This window comes from Agelaius phoeniceus, chromosome 9, assembly GCF_051311805.1.
Source record: "Agelaius phoeniceus isolate bAgePho1 chromosome 9, bAgePho1.hap1, whole genome shotgun sequence".
NCBI classification, from domain to species: domain Eukaryota; kingdom Metazoa; phylum Chordata; class Aves; order Passeriformes; family Icteridae; genus Agelaius; species Agelaius phoeniceus.
Genome location: NC_135273.1, coordinates 3670681 through 3688325, shown reverse-complemented (window position 1 = coordinate 3688325; position 17645 = coordinate 3670681). Strand labels below are relative to the sequence as shown.

Here is a 17645-nt window from a genome sequence, read left to right as displayed (position 1 = left end):
CCTCACTAAGAAGAGCAACAAAAAACCAACCCCCAAAACAAACAAAAAAAAAAGCAAACCAAAAATCCCCTGAGTCTTAGCAGTGGTAACTTCTTAGTGCCTCTTGCTCTTTGTCCATAAATTGCCCTGACAAATTTATCAATGCTGGGAAACAATTTATTTCTTCCACAAAGAAAACACGATATCCTAGTTGACATACAGAGAATTTGCATAGCTTCCCCTCACTAAAGCAAGCAATTTGAAAATATTCCTGAACCTTGTCATATCTTCTAACCAAATTGCTCAAACCTTGGATGTCAGGGAGCAGCACCGCTGATGCCTTTGGAGAACAACGCCCTCGGAGGAAATTTTCCCAATGTGCAGTCAGCCTGATGCAGCGAGGGCTGGGAGGAGAGCAGATGATGTTGAGCTCTCTATAAACACACAGAGAGTAAGGCTCAATTTGCTAATATGTTTGTGTCTCCCACTAGCCCAATTCTGCCAGCAAACAGTGCCCTGCATCTGCTGCCAAAGATGAGTTCATAAAGCACCAAAAGGTTGTGCCTTAGGTGCTAAATTGCAAAATACATTTCAGAGTCATGACTGCTGAATGAATACACAGTAGTTCTGTGCCCAGTTCCTTAAGTCCAGAGGCAGTTACTGTCTAGGAGCTATTGAAACCCTTTATTTCTAGTTGAAGTTATGACTTTTTGTGAAAAGCCTAACATTTTAAGGCTGAAAATAAGCAATTACCTCTCTGCTTTGAGTATTACACATTGTCCCTGTTCATTCTGCCTCTCTACTCCACTCTGGTGAGATCCCACCCGGAGTTCTGCATCCAGCTTTGGGGTCCCCAGCATGGGAAGAACAAGAACCTGCTGGAACAAGTCCAGAGGAGGCCACCAAGGGATGGAGCCAAGGGATCAGAGGGATGGAGCCAAGGGATCAGAGGGATGGAGCGAGACAATTGGGATTGTTCAGCCTGGAGAAGTTTTGGGGTGACCTCACTGAGGCCTTCCAGTGCCTGGAGGAGCTGACAAGAAAGATGGAGAGAGACTTTGGACAAGGACCTGGAGTGACTTCCTAATGCCAGAGAGTAGCTCCAGATTGGATATTAGGAAGAAGTTCCTCCATATTGAGTGTGGTGAGGCCCTGGCACAGGGTGCCCAGAGCAGCTGTGGCTGCCCCTGGATCCTGGCAGTGCCCAAGGCCAGGCTGGACAGGGCTTGGAGCAGCCTGGGATGGTGCCCATGGCAGGGGAGTTTGGAACTGGGTGATCTTTAATGTCCCTTCCAATCAAACCATGATTCTACAATCTCTGGTGTGAGGGAAAAAAATCACATAATTTTATTTGTTGCCTATTCACGTTTCTTAAATAGCCTTATAGGATCCAGGATTTACAATCCATGAGATCAATGGGATTTTCCCAGGTAAGAAATGCTGGTTTAAGGTTACATTGTTTTTTACTTTGACATTTCATTAGCATGGCATTTCATTAACATAGATCTGTTATCTCAGGTAATGCTAATGATGCCTTCTACCTATTTAGCCACAAAAATAACATGCTGAGAGCTACATCCCTTTCATCTTTCAGACTCAAATCAAGAGCTGCCTTTTACCTGCCTTTAAATGCTCTTATTCTTAAGCTCACCTCCAAATTGGTTTAGATTCATCCAACCATGTTCTTTTCACAATAAGCAGAAAAATATAGAAAGAACAAAACTTGTCCAAAGGATTAAGTAGCACCCATCATAAGGGAAATGCACATCTGAAAATGTAAAGAATGCAAACTAAAGGCAACCAAGATCAATTGAAGTGCTGAATCTTGGGTTCAGCTCTGCCTCATGGGGCTGGAGGCAAACTGCCCAGAGAGGTGAATTCAGAAGCCAGACATGCAGGAAAACAGCAGATTCCTGTCTGGAAGGCAGAGGTTCAAAAACAAATAAATAAACAAGAAAAGGCTTGCTTGCTCTTGGATTCTGAAGATCTGAAAGAAGAAATAAAGACATAATGTGGAATGCACAGATACTATATGTAAATGTGGCGTTTTAGCTGATATGAACTTTTTCTGCAATTTAAAAATTATAAATATGAAATGACTCTCAAACTGGTATCTGGTTAATCAAGACCTGACAGAAAGTGCCTTTAAAGCTCTGTTTAATTTAAACCTGATTAGCTTTATGTAGGATCAGCGTCATGGCTCGCTTTCTTTCCTTCTTTGTTTTTGGTATTTATTATCAAGACACAGAAAATATCCACTTTCTTCTTTAAACACTATCAGACTGGAATTTTAAACCATTCACATTGTGCACAGTAGCAGCTATTACTGTAGATCTTGGAGGAATTGCTCTCAGCTAGATGAAGTATTTTATATGAATAAAAAATGGAAAGGAGAAGCTTAATGTGTACTATTTAGTTACCTGTAGATACCTAAAAGACTACACATGACAGTAACCAAAATATGGAAAAGTGAATCCATGAAATGTTCACATTTTACAGTAATTTGCCCTGCAGAAAAGAGGAAAACTCTGACCTACTTGAAGAAAGAGGGTTATTATATTCATTCTGCTAATCCAGAAAATACAATTTGACATGTAAGTAAACCATAAAGTTATAAGAAGGAACAAGTTAAGTCATGCCAGTTGTTAGGAGTAATTCCACAGCCCTGTCTCTGGCAGAAATGCTCATTGAAGTTGTTGGGAATTAGGCATGTGAGGAGACTGAGGAATTGCATCCCACTTATTGTGGTTGTTTTGAGGCAGAGTCAATACCAGGGAATTATTGTGTGTTGGTTTGGCTGCCCAGGCTCAGCGTGTGCCAGGCATTCACATGCTGCTCGTGGGAGCAGCTCAAGCACTGGTGCCAAGGCAGGATTGCAGGACCCTCACTCGAGTTTAACACTGCCTTAGGAACGCTGCAGGAAACATCCAGCATTCCTCAAGAGCTGATGTTTTGCCCCATGGCACCAGTGTTCAATTCCTCAGTGGCATGGGACAGTTCCTCACCTCTGAGCTCAGGCTGGACATGGAGTTCACCAAGCCAGGAGTTCAAGGTGCAAGTTCATCATTATCTAAAACCAGCACACATCTGCAGAGCTGGCACAAGGACAGTTCCACCTCTCTTCCCACCCATAGCAAAGCCACAAGGACAGGCTTCATTCTTTCTCCGGCTGTTGAAACTCTGCTGCCACTCAGCAAAAATGAAAAATAGGCACTTTTCTGAGCCAAAGGCAGGTTTGAAGGCAAACTTTGCAGCTAACATTGCTGGGGAACTCAACCTTCAGTCCCAGTCTGACAGTGAAGGATATCAAGCTACTGGAAAGTGACCAAAGGAAGCTATGAAGATGGTGAAGGGTCTGGAGGGGAACCCATACACGTGGCAGCTGAGGTCACTTGGTTTGTTCAGTCTGGAGAAGAAGGGACTGAGGGGAGACCTCATAGCACCCTACAGCTCCCTCACGATGGGCAGAGGAGGAGTACTAACCCCTGCTCTCTGTAACCAGGGATGGAGTGAGGGGCTGGCTGGGCTGTGTCAGGGGAGGTTTGCTCTGGGGGTCAGCAGAAGGTTCCTTCCCCAGAGGGTGGCTGAGCCCTGAACAGACCCCCAGGACAGTGGGCAGAGCCCCAGCCTGAGAGACTCCAGGAGTGTTTGGAAAATGCTCTTAGGCAGGGTGGGATTATTGGATTGTCCATAGTGCCTTACATAGAAAAATGGCTTTCCATGGCCCATGATTGTGTTATGCTGCTTGTTTACTGACAGTAGAACTCTGCATTAAGACATATCTTGCAGGACAAGAAAGCTTAGCCTTTCCTGCAGCACAGCTAGAATATTTCACAGTGCAGTGTGTCAGAGCAGGGCAGCAACAAACTGTAATGCATGCAAAGCAGATCTGCCTCTCTAGTCCACTTAGAGATTTCTCTTTTAGTTCATATCTTTCAAGATAGTTTGGCAAAGCATAGCACAGCCCCCTCAAAATAATGCTGTTTTATTGGATGGGTGTTAGTTAACCCAGCGTAAAGCACCACAAACAACCCTTAGAGCTGATATTCCTTTTGCAATATAAACCTTGAGCTACAGTTCATACTTATCCTCCCTGATTTGTATGTTGGCTTATTTTACAAAGATTTCCATGATACTCTGTTAGATGACAGCATGGATAACTGAATTACAGAAACAAAGGAATTTAAATTGCTGTCTTCTCTCAGGCAGTGTTCCCCATGTTTGAACTTACACTGTCATTTTCCTCTGCAACTCAGCAATACCTACATCCAGAGCCTTCCACAAATGAGGTGAGATGTTTTATTTCTGTGCAAAACCTAAAGATGAATTATAAACTCCTTCATTTCTCGGACTTGTAATTAATTTAATGAGCCTTTCTACACACATTTCTGATGAGCATCACATTCCTTGGATATCATACCAGCAAAAAGACAAATTGGAGAGAGCTTGGGAAAAACAATCTTTTTTTTGGCTTTCCCAAGACAGATTAAAAGAGCTTTATAAATGGCGTTTTATAGCATAGAACTCACAAATGTTAAAATACAATCCAAGGAAAATTGGAGTGAGACTTGGTTTAAATTTCAGGTTTCAAGTGCCTTGGATGTGACCTTGCTTCTTCCTTGAATGAATGCATTTTGATTTGGATCCTGAGGACCTTGTGCTTCCTAACTCACAATCTTCATTCTTGGATTTTATCAGGACAATGATTTCTGGAAAACTCCTTTACATGCTCTCCTGACTTTGAAAATCTGCCCCAGATGGCAGCTCTGAGAGCACACAGAAAACAAACATAAATACTTCTAACTGGGTAATAAGAATAAATACCTTGTCAATTTGGTTAATCTCGGGACTGAGCACTGAACATCTGGATATGCTTTTTCTCAGGAGCTGGGAAACTTCTCAGAATTCCAGCGTGACACATCCCCACCGGCCCTGCTGTGGCAGAGTGTGACATTGCTGCCACCAGGATTGCCAACCTTGCTAAATGGTGAGCACTGAGCTCTGACCTCAGGGCTGCTGTGCTCAGACACTGGACAGGTTACATAATGCAGGTCAGGCTTTAGCTGGGCATCACTGAGGTGAAAGATCAGCAGGGTGACCGATTGCATCACCTGTCACTCGTCATTACCCCAGACTTCCTGCACTTCCCCAGGCAGGACTTTAAAAAATCCTTAGATTTTTCTAGAATATTAGATAATTGAGAAAATTAAAAGTTTTCTCGATACATCTTAGGACAAAGGAATTTGCTTTCAATCTGTTGTTTCAAGACAATTTCTTTCATCATAATTGTTTTCAAAAATCACACACCTTGAGATATGGAAGCATGGAAAGCATAGAAAAGGAAGGAATCTTCAGAAAGACCTTGACAGAAATTGTCTACTCTTCAGCTATCGAGTGCCTGTTCCTTAGAAGGGACAGATAAACTGGTAAAGAATTTAATTCATTCTTTTCTCTCTGCAGCTTGTCTAACAGAGTTCCCTGCCCATGACAGGGGTGTTGGAACTAGGTGGTCTTTAAGGTCCTTTCCCACCCAAACTGTACTAGGACTCATCAGTTGTTCTTCTGGAGCAATTCCAGTGAAATGCAGCAAAATCCTGAATTCAGCAATGCTTGTGCTTTGCAGGGTAATTCCATGGAAGGGACTGGATGATAAGGGGAGCTGTCAGTCCAGTTGGTACCCACAAACACCACAGGAGGTATCAGATTTTGGGACATCATCACAGAACTGACCACAGAGCTGAAAGGACAAGGTTTCAACTGACCCAACTCTTAGTTTGTTGTGTCAGGTTCTTAAAGACCCACAGATACAAAACCTGAGAGCTTTGAAGGCTCCCATTTTGCAAAGTTGATGTATTTTCATATATTATCTCTTTTTTTAAATGAATGTTTACAGTGTCTTACTTTAAACAGTAGCAGATGTTTATTATCAAAGCTACCATAATAAGTCAGCATGTGTAGAAAGGAGAAAAATCTTTTATTTGCATTGATCTTGTACATAGATCTGGTATTACCCAACGTGTTTTCAATCTGTCAGAGGCTGCTCAGTGGAAAAGCACAGATCTTGAATGCTGCTAAAATCCCTCTGCAGTGTTGCAGCGTGCCTAAGCCCCATGGAATGCCACATTTTTAATTACATTTTTCCTGTGGCATTACAAAGAACACAGGAAAAGCAATTATCAGCTTGAGAAAGAAGCCAGCTTGGGAACTCTTCAGTGTTTGAAGGGAAAAATCTAAGAGAAATGGAGTTTAATATTAGTGCTACAGTAGAAAGCAGTGGTAGTGTTGCTACAGGCTGCATGAGTCACAGCCACCACAGAAGAGCTCCTGTGAACAACATGGTAAAGATGCCAGCTAAGAGGATAAGCAAACCTGTAACAGGCAGCTCATAAATTAGTTGTACACATCATTATCTTCCCAGAAACTTTTTCTAAGTGCACTACCAGAAATGGGGCCCACAACGTGAGTTTGCCATGACAACAAAGTGCTGTAAAGATCAAGGGGACTTCAGCTGATACAGGGTCATACTGGAAAACAAAAATGGTTCAGGCCTAGTGATGCAAGAAGATAATTATCAATTTTTCTTCAGGAGGATCTCACCCACCAAATATTTTGCTAGACATCTCGTCTGCCTGTGAGTTATAAATCTGCTGAAAATCAGACTTTGCTCCCATTCCTGAGAGGTGTTTGGGAGCACAGCAACACTTCTCATTTGTTCCTGAGTCACCAGAGAACGCTGCCATGCACCTCTCAACCTCTGCTGCCACCAGCAGGTGAGACTCACATGCTCCACAGTGACCACAAAAATCAGTGACCACATCTCTTCTGAAGGAACTCCTGTTCTGCCAGAAACAGGGGGAGTAGGAGACCTCTGAGCTCTCTCTGCTCCTTGTCTTGGTCATCTCTGCCTCTCATGGTCCTACTTGATCTCAGTGAGGAAAAATCCACAGGTGGAAAACAGGGGAGTCTGTTCTCACCTCAAGAACCTCTGTGTAGGTAGCACAAATCTTATTACACATGTTCTAATAATAATGAGAGAGAGAACAAGAGAGAGATTGCTAGGAAGGAAGTAGACTTTAGTTTAATTTTCCAGTCATGTATTACACAACAAATCCTATTGATTTCCTTCAAGAAAAATGCTTGGTCAATGACATGCCAATAATATATTTTATCTTTTGTTCCTCAATTTATTTAATTTTTCATTGTATTCTTCCAAGTTTGCAAGCTCAACTGTATAAGTTATTGTGGATATTTTTTCCTAAGTACGGTTCTGAAATTCTGGTTAAATTGACATTTCTAACATTTCCCTAACTGTGATGTCACAGTGTGCCTCCCTGTACTTGTTTCATTATCAGGTTAAATGAAGTCTGTTTCCAAAGTGATTTTGTGGTTCTTGGACTCAGAATTGGCAGCAGTTTGGTCAGTTTGCCTCCAGCTGCTGCTGCCTGCTCACTGCAGACACTGGCAGGTGCCGAATCACAGAATTGTTTGGGTTGGAAGGGGTCTTAAAGATCACCAAGTTCCAACTCCCTGCCATGGGCAGAGATGCCACCCACTAGATCAGGTTGCCCAGGCATGAGGGAGGCTCCTAACTTTCCTGTTCTCTCTGGAGCATTTGAATTCAAAGCTCTTTTAATTTAATATAGATGCATTTTTGCTTTTTACACTTAGGACTTACTCGTGATTCCTTTTAACATCTATATTCAGCTGTGAGTAAAGTCAGTTTCTGTCTGTGCCTGAAAATATTGCACAAATCTTTATTCAGAATTGTTAGAGATAATGGATACTCAGTGGGGCATTTCTAGAAGTGTTACCAGTGCAAATGGCCTCATCTGGGCAACACAAAGTTTGACTGCAATTGCTGTTCCCAGGACTGCTTGGAATAAGTGCCCAGTCACCACATCCCTAACAAGAATCATCCACCCAAGCAGCCCCTGCTCAACAAAGCAGGGAGGGAAGGCTCTGTCCAAAGGGCTTGGAAGGGTTCAGCCAGGAAGACTTTGGTGGCCTGGGATCAGAGCCAAAAATCTGCATTCCCACTGATGTGTGTCCCCCTTCCAGTGCCATACAGAGGTGCAGGTCATGCAAAGTGGGGACCATGACTGCTACATTCTCTGGAAGTAACTGTGAAACATCTTTTGGGAATCTGGGCTAGAAATGACTAAACAGAGTGATAGCAAAAGAAAGGCTAGAGCATCTTGCATAGGAATCAATATTTCCTCTAAAGTTAATGCAGTTTTGGCAAGGATAAAATTGCTGGCAAAGCAGAGCCTTGAAAGGTTTATGAAAAGCAAAAACCACATCTTGAAAGAAGAGACAATTTGTACTATTTATTTTGACTTGTATCATGCCCTGGTTTTTTTGTGATTTACACTTTTCAAGGAGCAGAAGTAACCATATGACCATACCAGGGCACAAGCCTGTCTTGTACCAGGAATGTGGGGACACTGTGGGTAACCAACCCTGTCATGCTCTGGGAACCTCTTAGAGTGACAGCAAAGTGACATCAAGACCTGTTTTTTTGCATGGACAGTGATGACAATCACAAGTAGGAGGCCATGAATAGTCAAGAGGATTTAGGTCTAATTAGTCCCAACTTGAGGCAGAGAAGATGGACTAGGCCAGCCTGCAGGAATATCTTCCCCACCCTGCAGGACTTGAGCTCTTAACTGCCCATGAGCGGCCAGAAGTGGACACAGTTTGTCAGCAGTGATGGCTCAGGCATTTGGGACTGCTGGTTGCCTGGCCAGAAAGGCAGGCAGCTCTGGATGCACCCCAAGCAGCTGAAATGCCCCCGTCTTTTGTAACTCTAACCTTAATTAGGGCTTAAAAGTTACTTTAATTAACCTCCAAGTAAAGGCATCCACACAGCAGCCATGACTTCCAAGCCTGTGACCTGAGGTGAACTTCGTGCTCTGTTAATAGCTCTGCAAAGCACTGAGGAGACACTGGGCACCTCCTCTCGCTGTGGAAAGGCAGCCTCAGGTCATTTCAGCTGGCCCAAGCTCAGGCTTGTGGCTCTCACACCCTTGATCCCTGCAAAGCTGGAAGTCAGGAGGGTGACTTTGGCAAGAGGGTTATCCCATCACCCATCTCCTCACAGCCAGCCCAGAGGATGAGGTGTCACCCTCAGTCACTGACATGCAACACAGGGACCATCAAGACCCACACCAGGTGGGCAAATAGTCCACAAAGCAGACAGTGCCTCATCCCAGTAAAATTAAAAACAATTAAACAGGGAACAATTTAAAAACCCTTTTTATTTAGACCAACACAAGAGCTAGATAGGATTTATGAGCTAAGTTTTTTGGTTGGAAAGCCAGTGTGTACTTTAAAGCATTGTCAGAGACAGAGAGGATACAGTCTGGAGTACTGTGTTGTAATAATTTGTAAAACTGCATGAGACAGATTTTTTTAAACCAATTACTTCCCATCCATTCAGGGACAGATGAGCCCCCAGCTAAAATTCCTTTTCATTCCGATGCTTGTAACGATGAAGATGAAATGTGATTTTCCTTCTAACAAATGCTCCAAAAAGCAAAACCAGAAAAAGCATGTGTTTCTCTGTTATGGAAAGTAGGTCTCAGCATGCTGGAAATTCTGTGTTTTACTTACTTTCTACCACAAATGCCCCATTTTTAAAGAAATGAATAATGTAATCATTTTCTCTGATTTATGTTTTCTTTTCTGCCTCATTTGGCACTAATGCTGTGTTATTACAAGAACAACTGGTCTCTGCAAAAAGAATGATCTTTAGATTTCTTATCCAAAACCTGTGAAGTCATTGGGACTGAACTGCAGAGAAAGGCAGAGAGGCCATGGACATGAGCAGCAGTTGAACACTTTCCCACTGACCAGGCAGATTTTTCCTTCTTGTCTTCCAGTGACACAGAGCTGCATTTTCCTGCACCTTCCCAAACAAAGCTCTCCTCCAGGTAGGGTGTCAAGAACGTGACTGGCAGTTTTCAGAAACGATAACGAAACGTGGGTCAAACAGGGCTCAGCAGAGTCCCAGGAGCACAGTCAGAGCCTGGGGACGTCTTCACTGCCGAGCATCCCTGGGATTCGACACGGCCGCCTGCACCCTCATCAGCATCGGGATCGCAGCAGTGCTAACGAGTGCCACAGCTCCCGAGCCCCCGAGGCTTCAGACGTGTGCTGGCAAGCCGAACAGCAACGAGGAGCATCTTAACAATGAACTTGGAGAAGAATCTGCAGGGAATTAGTGTCAGGCATGTGTAAAGAGGGTTACTTTTCCCATCTCCAACACCTATAATTACATCTCAAAGGTGCTAATAAAATCCAGTGGTTACAGTGGAGTGGTTTTTTCTCTGTGTGTCAAAGTTAAGCATGCTGCCGCGACGCCTAGGAAAAATCAACTTTCTTACACTTCAATGGCCACGCAAGCAGCAGAAGCGATGACGGTGTTTTCCCCGCTGGGTGAGAAGGGCTGAGGTGCGCTCCTGGCTCCCGGGGCTGCCCCGCCGCTGCGGCCTCAGAGGTGCGGGGCGTAGAAGGGGCCGAGGTACGCGGGGCCCAGGAAGGGCGCGAAGGGGCCGGCGCCCAGCGGGAAGGGGGCGGCCGGCGGCACCAGCGCGTTGGCGGCGGCGTAGGAAGGGAAAGTCTGGAAGGGCAGAGCGGCGGGGCCCGGCGGGCTGGGGCTGCCGCCGCTCGCCGCCGCCGCGGGGGATGCTGCGGGGGCCGCCCCGTCGGCGCCCGGGTGCTGCTTCTTCCACTTGGTGCGGCGGTTCTGGAACCAGATCTTCACCTGCGTCTCGGTGAGGCTGAGGGACAGCGCCAGGCTGAGGCGCTCGCAGACCGACAGGTACCGCGTGGCTCGGAACTTGTTCTCCAGGGCCACCAGCTGCTCGTAGGTGAAGGCGGTGCGCGCCCGCCGCGGCTTCCCGCAGCCCGGCTCTGCCCGCCGCCGCCGGGCGCTCCGCGGCGAGCCCGGCTCCTCCGGCCCGGGCGGGATCGCGGTGCCGCTCCCGTCCGCGCTCGGCTCCTCCTCGTCGCGCTCCTGCCCCGCGTCCTCGGCGCCGCTCTCCGCCGGGGCGTGCGCATCTAGGTGAGACCGCGGGGATCGTCAGGCGATAGCGCACCCTCCTCCCGTTCCGAACCCCGCGCTTCTGCTCCCACATCCCTCCCTCCCCCCAGCATAAGGGCAATCGTTAAAAATAAAATAAAGGGGAGAAAAATTCCGCCCGTCGTGCGAGACCCCCCGCCCCCCGCGTCCCCCGCTGTGCCACCGCATCCGCGGTGGGGAGGGGGGAGCCGTCGATATGGATTTCTTACCAATTAAAAAAGAAGTTATTAAAGTCCCCTTCTGAAGCGAAATAAATCCCCTCCCCCCCCTCCCCATCCCTGCGCTAATGGAGTTTCAGATTTGCGAGGGCCAGATCGATAGATGTCATCTATTAAAGGTAAGTTTTAATCGAACAATATTAGGATCAGGCCGGGGGAAGGAGGTTTGAAGTGGGCACCTGCAAGCTGCGGGGAGGAGATAGGCGGGAGTCGGTAATAGGATATCGATCACCGGGAGCTAAGGCATCCTCCGGTGGGGACGGGCTGAGCAATTACCCAGCCGGCCGTCCCGCGGGCCGGGGCATCCGACCGCTGCCGCCCCGGGGAACGGAGCGCCCGGGGGCCGCCCTCGCTGGAGGGAAGAAACCCGTGCGGTGCCTCGCTAAGAGCCGCGGCCCGTCCGGCGCCAGGGCGGGGCGGCGGCGCGCCCTGATGTGCGCCCTCCTGCTCCGGCCGCAGGGGATGCTCCGCACGCCGGGAGCCGGGCGGGGCGCGCGGATATCGAGAACTTCTCCCTTCGCATCATCCAGACTTAAAACGCAGTTCCAGCCCCCCTTCCCTCGCTCCTGCGGGACCCCGCGCGGGGAGCGCGTCCCGCGGGGCCGAGGGTCCCCGTGTGCCGGCGCCTCCACCTGCGCGCCCCGCCAGCGCCGGCCGGAGAAACGCGAGCGCGTTCCTACCATGTGCCTCTAGTTTATTCCTCCCGCTGCCGGGAGCAGCAGCGTCCTTTCCTATTTCAACTCTTCCCAAACTTTTCTCCCGCTCGCCCGAGCGGGGGGCGCTGCCCCAGCTCCCCGAGGCCGGTTCGCGTCTTCTGCTGAATTTCTGGGGATCCAGGATGTCTAAGATGGAGAAGGAGATTTTATGATGGATGGGGGCCGCCTTGGCCCCGCGGTCCGGGCATTCCGGCATCCCACCCCACCCTCCGCGCTTCCCGGAGACCTGCTGGCTCCCAGCGCGGAGCCGGCGGAGCGCGGGGCCGGGCCGGGCCGCTCCGGAGCCGCACGCTCGGCGCTGGCGGCGCGGAGTGAGCGGCGGGGAGGAGGGTCGGCCGGGGAGGCGGAGGGGCCGGCGGCGGGGTGGGGGCAGAGGAGGGGGCAGCGCAGCCATTGGCACGCCGCCCCCGCGCCCCCTCCCCGCCGCGCTGCCTCCGCGGGGGCGCAGCGGGCGCCTCCCTCCAGCGCAGCCTCTCGGCGGCGGGGCTTTCCCGTTACCTGCCCCGGGGTGGGCGGGGGGACGTGCAGAGGGGGCGGCCAGGAGCCCCTGGCACCGGAGCGGGGACCTCCGCCGGAGCGGGGATGCGGCCGCACGCGGCAGCCCGACGGCAGCTGGTGTCCCCCGGGGCCCGGAGAGCCACCGGCTGCACCTGTCCCCTCGCCCTCCGCTGAGCCACCTGCAGCTGTCCCGGTCAGTGCCGCTCCAGCAGGGTGAGCCGTGTGTTCAGAGGCACCCAGAGAGGAGGGATGGCTCCTGCATCTCTCTCCTGCACTGAGCAGAATCCAAGCTCCAAGTGCTCCCTGTGCCAGCAGCCGCTGTTTGAGATATGAAGCTACTGTCTGGTCCTCGGGGAGAAAGGAGCAGCTTTTTGTTTGGGAGCAGGTGGGATCAGTGTAGTTCAGACTCTGGGCCACTCCTGGAGCTCTCCCATGGTGTTCACACTGTTCCCAGTTAGTAGGCAGGGGAAACTGATGCCTGCCTGTGCTGGAGGAGCTCCTACCCACTGAGCAAGCCCCTAACCAACCCTCCTTGTCTCGGGGGAAAACACTTGGTTGCCTGTTCACACTATAACTGGGACAGGGGAGGTGACAGCAGGCCAGGCCTCCCCACTCTGCACCAGCCCCGGGACCACTTCTAGCCAGTCCTGCTTATTGAAAACACACTTGCAGTGTATTTTTGCACATCTGTATCTGTTCGGGGGGATGCTTTTCACTCTCCTTGGCATTTCAGCATTTGTTGGTGCCATAAATCATCAGATAGATTGGGGAAAGGCACCCTTCAGCCAGGGAAGGCAACCCTCACTAGGAATCTGCTGCTCCACCTGCTTCTATTCCAATGGAGAGATGCAGAGCACTGCCCTCCTCCTCCTCCTCTTCATCGCTGTCTCAGCCTCAGCAGAATTTGGCTCACAAATAATTCTTGGCATAGGCCTTAAGATAAGAGGAAAGCAATAAGATGAGATGATGATGTGCAAGGGTGATGTGATTAAAAGTAATTGTTACTGTTAATTATCTAAAAGCCCATTTGGTACTGGCCTCTGGGGTAGAAAACCACGAGAATGTAGAAGAGAAGGGAGCTCAGACTTGAGGAGTTCACACTCACAAGCTACAGGTGGCTAAAGCTTGGTTTTGGAGATGTGAGAGGTGGTGAACTGGGAAAAAAAATCTGGTATATGTGAGACTACAAATACTTCTCTTTGAGTTGTTGGGTCTGCAGGAGCTGAGAATGTAAATTGCAGCATTGAAATGAATCTGTGAGCTACAAGATGTTTTCAAATCTCATCAGTTTCACATGTATGTACACAACAACCTACAAACACACATGCATGTGGAAGGGCACATACTCATGGATTAGTTCCAGCACTCTGAAGTTGTTCCGTTTCCCAGCTCAGGCATTAAAATTCAGCCCAAGTGCTGTCTTTAAATTGCTTTGATGCTAGGTGGGTTTCAACCCTGACCTGTCCTGATGGCAAGTGATGGCTGTAACAAGCTGTGGATCAATATTCATAGCGGGTGTCCTGCACTGATAACACTATCCAAGACAATGTTCACTATCGCTGCAGACAGCTGAGATATTGTGCCATTAGTAATGTTGTTTTAAATAACCTGATCCATTTCTGAGTCTATTTAATGAATTTCACAGTTTAGATATTATCTTTAGGGAGAAGCCAGAGGCTATTCCAGAAGCGGTGATGCAAATCAATGCTGCCAAGGCTCCTCTGCTTTCCTTAAAACAAAATGGACTATAATTCCACCACAGCTCCTTATACATTCTGGGAGTCGTGCCATGCTATTGATGACATTAGCAACGAGAAGATATTTGGGAGAAAACAATACTATCCGTAAAGCTGGAACACAGCTGATAACATCTTATCTGCGATTGTAAAATTCTTTACACGATGACTCAGTGGTTGGTTTTTTTTTTCTTGATTGTCATATGAACCACAGAATGTTTTGGGTTGGAAGGGGCGTTAAAAACCATCCAATTTCACTCCACTGCCTTGGGTGGTGATGCCACCCACTGGGACGGGTTTGGGTTGGAAGGGGCGTTAAAACTCATCCAATTTCACTGCACTTCCATGAGTGGTGATGCCACCCGCTAGGACAGGTTTGGGTTGGAAGGGGCGTTAAAAACCATCCAATTTCACTGCACTGCCATGGGTGGTGATGCCACCCACTAGGGCAGGTTGCCCCACATCCAGGCCGGCCGTGACCGCTTCCAGCGCTGTGGCAGCGGCAGCTCCAGCGCGCTGCGCCCCGCGGCGGGGCGGGCTCGGGGCGGAGCGGAGCCGGGACTGCATTTCCCGGCAGCGCCGCGGCGGGAGCGGCCATGGCGGAGCGGGGCCGGGGCTGGGCCCGGGCCGTGCGGGGGCTGCTGCTCGATGTCAGCGGGGTTCTCTACGACAGCGGCGCCGGCGGCGGCGTCCCCATCGCGGGCTCGGTCGAGGCCGTGCGCAGGTGGGTGGGGGGCGGCCGGGCAGAGGGGACAGAGCGCGGGGCCGGGGACACAGCGCGGTCACCGCCTGGGGATGGTGCGAGTCCAGCCCCCGCTGTGCTGTGTGAGTGCCGCACGGGAATCGGGAGCTTTCGGGGGCAGCTCGGTGCTTTTGGGGGTCGTTTTAGGGAAGGGAGCCCGCAGAGCCTGGGCTGATGGCGAGGACAGTCCGGGCGGTGCGGCGGGCACAACCTCCTGTGTGTGCTGGTGTCACCGCACTGGCACTGTGCAGGACATCTGGCACTGATTCTGTGTGTGCTGGTGTCACCGCACTGGCACCGTGCAGGACATCTGGCACTGGTTCTGTGTGTGCTGGTGTCACCGCACGTGTGGCAGGAGCTGGTACTGTGCAGGACATCTGGCACTGGTTCTGTGTGTGCTGGTGTCACCGCACGTGTGGCAGGAGCTGGCACTGTGCAGAACACTGTCCCCCGTGTTCTGTGTGTGCTGGTGTCACTGCTTGTGTGGCAGGAGCTGGCACTGTCCCCCGTGTTCTGTGTGTGCTGGTGTCACCGCTCGTGTGGCAGGAGCTGGCAGTGTGTAGGAGATCCACCACTGTCCCCTGGTAATGGTTTTTCAGATATTGCCCACGCTGGTGTGTCTGTAAATTGATTAACTCTGCTGTCAAATTAGCTGGAACTTCTTGCAGGGAGCTTGCAATCCTGCAGTGGAGAGTTTCTGTGCTGGGGTTAATGATTGCCCAGCTTGGAAGTGACTCAAAAGCAAAGTGTGGTCTTGGTGAGTTACTCCCAGTGCCCACAAGTAGGGAATTCCTTCACTTTTAGCTGGGTGATGCTGTCCTGGTAACACGAGCTAAGTAACTTTAACTTAACTAACTTTAACTAATTAGGTTGACTTGCCAGTGTGTCTATATCAGCCCTGCTTGACCAGAGGAGCAGGATGGGGCCAGGGGAGAGCAGTGGTCACAGGGACAGCTTTGTTTAAAGACAGATATTGATTGTGTGGCTGTGGATTTCCAGAAGAGCCTTTTGGCTCTCTGTGATGTTTCATTTACCCACTGTGGAAAATCCTGATCTGTTTCACCTGGCAAGTGCTGGATGGGACCTGGAGCAAGCTGGGGTAGTGGAATGTGTCCTTGTCCATTTCAGGAGATTGGAACTTCAGTGTTCCTTCCAACCCAAACCATTCTGTGATTCTGTGGTGCTGCATGTACCCCACTTGTAATGTTTCAAATGTCTAAATTCTGTGAAACGCTGACAGCACTGCTTGGTGAGCACCTCTGCAGCTTCTGCCCTCTGGGGCCACTCAGCACAGACACACTTGGGACAAGTGCATTATTGAGCAGGAAGAAATATTGAATTCAGTAAAATTACTGATATGAGGTTAGTTAAATATGTGCCTAAATGTTGGTGGAACCACCATGGAAAGGCAGAACTGGAGAAGATCCAAATTTGGCGTTAATAACAGAACTCTTTGCTGTTTGCTTTTTTTTTCCCCATAATTATGTGTTTGTTCATATTTCTTGAAAAACATGTAGGATGCATAGAAGATGTTATCAGATGGATCAGAATTCCCAGTGCTGTCAGAGAGCAATATTTGAAGCAAGTTTAAGCCTTATTGAGGCTCTTGGCCAGTTTTTGGTGCTTACCTGGCCAGAAGAAGCTGCAGGTGCCAGGACATCCAAGGGGAGAGCAGCATTCCCAGGAAATTCAATGAAAACTAGGCAGAGGGAGAAGTTATGTCTATTGAAATCCTGTGGCCTGTGGTTCTTTCAGGGTATTGTGCATGTGCAGGGGACAGCCCAGACCATAGCCAAGGCCTCCAGGCACAGCCAAACCAAGCATGAATAACAACAACTGCATAAATACTGTTAGAGATCAGAACATTCCTTTAGAAACCAGGACACGTTCAGTATTACCTGTGTTGTGGTTCACCAGATGCTTTTGACGTTGTTTTTTTGCTCCTAAATTTTAAACTTCATCTTTTGTTGAGTTTCAGGCTGTTATTTAATAACCTTTGTCACTGCATTTGCTGAAACCTCCTGCATGGAGGCAACTTAAACTGCAGTCTAGCTTACAGTAATGTCAGAAATATGCTGATGAAACAGCAGTAAAACTCTGGCCTTGGGCTAAATGTAGGAAAATTTTCTCTGGAAATCCTGGGAATGTCTCAGCCCTTTTTGCCTGTTAGTCACAGGAAGCCCTCAGCAGCTAATCTGACCTGTCTGGAAGGGCTGCAGGGGTCTTTGAGGAGGGTTTGGAGATGCAATCCAGCAAAAGGCTCTGGAATGCTGTGCAGGGAAAGCTGATCTCATTTGGGCAGGATTTGGTGAGCAGTGTTCATAGCTGTAGGAACTGGCAACAGCAGAATGGAAAAGGGCCAGGAAGGGAAAAAAACCCCCACCAAACCACTTTGTTCAGGTCATTCAATATAAGTGGTGAAGAATAATCATTTTCCTTGGGTAAAGTCAAGTAGCCTTATTTATCTGCTTATTAGGTTAGTAATTGTTCTGGCTCACACCATTTAAACTCTTTATTGACTCATTATCCCATTGCCAGTTGCTCATTAATATTTGTGTCTGTGTCACAGTACAGCTGGGTGGTTTCAAGCAGATGGATCAAAGCTAAAAAGAGCTCTTTGTAATTAATTCCTTTTTTTAAAATCAATTAAAGAGCCATAATTGCAGATAGCAA

The 17645-nt window shown here is 48.7% G+C and overlaps 2 protein-coding genes across 5 annotated transcripts in view; one reads left to right on the top strand and one right to left on the bottom strand.

Annotated features, from left to right (window-relative positions):
* Window positions 1-9316: 9316 nt before the first annotated feature.
* NKX1-2 (NK1 homeobox 2) lies at window positions 9317-12262 on the bottom strand. Its single transcript, XM_077183570.1, has 2 exons — window positions 11961-12262; window positions 9317-11040 (listed from the first exon to the last, which is right to left on the bottom strand). The coding sequence occupies exons 1-2, from the start codon at window positions 12190-12192 to the stop codon at window positions 10472-10474; spliced, it is 801 nt and encodes a 266-aa protein (XP_077039685.1). The 5' UTR covers window positions 12193-12262; the 3' UTR covers window positions 9317-10471.
* A 2526-nt stretch (window positions 12263-14788) lies between these two features.
* LHPP (phospholysine phosphohistidine inorganic pyrophosphate phosphatase) overlaps window positions 14789-17645 on the top strand; it is a 76634-nt gene continuing 73777 nt past the window's right edge. For 2 of the 4 annotated variants that reach the window (XM_077182793.1, XM_077182791.1), the window contains exon 1: window positions 14789-14954. In XM_077182793.1, the coding sequence (XP_077038908.1) occupies window positions 14827-14954 (128 nt within the window). In that variant the 5' untranslated portion in view covers window positions 14789-14826. The remainder of the gene's footprint in view (window positions 14955-17645) is intronic. The other 2 variants (XM_077182792.1, XM_054637343.2) reach the window with 2 other exon arrangements.